A 1902-nucleotide genomic window follows, 5' to 3' on the forward strand; every position below is an offset into this window, starting at 1 on the left:
TGCTTTGTCCTTGTCATAGTACCAACACACATCATCATGTTATACTGAGATTTTATAACAAAAACAACCTACAGGCCTCCATTTTTAGGGTGGGACCAATGTTAACATACAGTTTGGCCCTACTTATAGTTCCAAGACAGAAAAGAAAGACCAGATCATCAGTGAATGTATACAAACTCTGCCCCAAGACAAGGAAGTAATGTAAGAAAATGTAAGTTGATAGCTCATGCCATTGTAGTTACCTTATGTGAAGTGTTTTCATATGGCTTCAGAAACAGCACTGACCTGACACGAGTCCACCTTGCCCTGCAGGAATCCGGCACACATCATGTTTTGAGTAACAGCACCTCTGTACAAGGACGACTTGTTGCACAGCTTGGAGTCGATGATTTTCACCACCGCCTTCTGCAGCGTAGGAGGCACCTCAGCTAAACGCATAGCACAGTATAGCACAGCTGAATTACTCATTACTCACACTCATTCATTTTTCTGCACACAGTCCTGCCCATTATTTCATTATAAGGACAAGATACAATGGCTTTCAAGAATATAAAGATATGCTGTAAATCTGGAACAACTACAGTGCATTGAGCTGGCTGATATAATAATGCAATAATAATATGATAATGATATAAGACCAGATCATATGGGGTTTAGGGTGTCATAATGCAGTTAAATGTTACCTTTTTTCTGATTTTAAAGGTTGTATTATAGTCAATACAGTTTCTGATGCAGCCAAGGGGAAACTGCGTCCACATTAGTAATGATCTTATGCTCAGAATTATCTTACGGAAATATATTGTCTGAAGGCTTCAACAGTCACCCCCAAAATATCAACATATCATTGATGCCATGGCATTGATGATAACTCTTTCTGTATGACTCACATATGTCACTTCATTAATTTTCACTCCAAATTGATTGATCTGATGTTGAGGTTTACTCACTGTTAAACTGGTTCAATGAGCCCCACCCCGACACCACGCAGCGCTGGCCCGGAGCAAAGACGTGAGACGGGGAGGGCAAGCAGACAGGCTGGATGTAAGAGCTGAAGGTGAGAGGGGTCTCCAGCTCCAGCACTGTTACATCATTGTCAGTGTTCATGGTGTTGTAGTCTGGAGACACAACCAGTGACTTGATATTAATCAGCTTGGACTCCGACTCCTCACCGCTCACCTGACTGGCCCCTACCAGGGCGGTCCATTCTCTGGGGTCATTGTCCCTTAGAACAGAAAAAAACAAAAAACAGATGATATTACTTTTAAAATACTTTTTGATTGCTGCTGTTATGCCACTGCTTCGGAGATTTATAAATAACTCCTCACCGACTTGCTGCCTACCTCTCAAAGCAGTGTGCTGCACTGACCAGCCAGCGTTCATTGACGATGGAGGCTCCACAGGTGTGGCGTCCATGGAGCCTAAGACTGACCTGCCACGGCAGCTCCCCCTGCCGAGCATCCTCACCTCCCACCACCCGACTCCCCATGGCAGGACGTGTACCGCAGGCTGAGGGGGAAAGTGCAGTCAATTACCTCAAATATGAGCAGTCAGTATATATACAGTACACAGTTTGTACTTTTATACCAAAAACAACCGAAAAAGAATTTGAGAAAATGAACAATAAGGCTTAAAAGGACAGTGGTTAAATGGTCCAATTTGTAGTTTCAAGAGTCATTCACCACAACGAGCTTCATCGGATCCATCTGCACAGTCGGGGATGAAGTCACACTCTGGATTTAATTTGGTGACACACTCTCCATTGTCACAAGTGAACGTGTTGCCAGGACACCTGGCTGAAGAACCCAGACGATTGGAAAACGGATTAGATGGAGGTTGGAGGAGTGAATCAAAAAAATAAAAAAGAAATTAGAACAATTTTTAACGAGAAAACCCCAGACTGAT

General features: G+C 43.2%; 1 protein-coding gene across 1 annotated transcript; it reads right to left on the bottom strand.

Moving 5' to 3' along the window:
• Positions 1–14: 14 nt before the first annotated feature.
• LOC111662812 (transmembrane protease serine 9-like) lies at positions 15–1788 on the bottom strand. Its single transcript, XM_023416801.2, has 4 exons — positions 1680–1788; positions 1341–1506; positions 948–1222; positions 15–428 (listed from the first exon to the last, which is right to left on the bottom strand). Exons 2-4 carry the CDS (start codon positions 1484–1486, stop codon positions 259–261), a joined length of 591 nt encoding a protein of 196 aa, XP_023272569.1. The 5' UTR covers positions 1487–1506; positions 1680–1788; the 3' UTR covers positions 15–258.
• Positions 1789–1902: the final 114 nt, after the last annotated feature.

Source organism: Seriola lalandi, unplaced genomic scaffold (genome assembly GCF_002814215.2).
Source record: "Seriola lalandi dorsalis isolate HSWRI2012SDOR001 ecotype SW California unplaced genomic scaffold, Sedor1 jcf7180002000721, whole genome shotgun sequence".
Classification (NCBI taxonomy): Eukaryota; Metazoa; Chordata; class Actinopteri; order Carangiformes; family Carangidae; genus Seriola; species Seriola lalandi.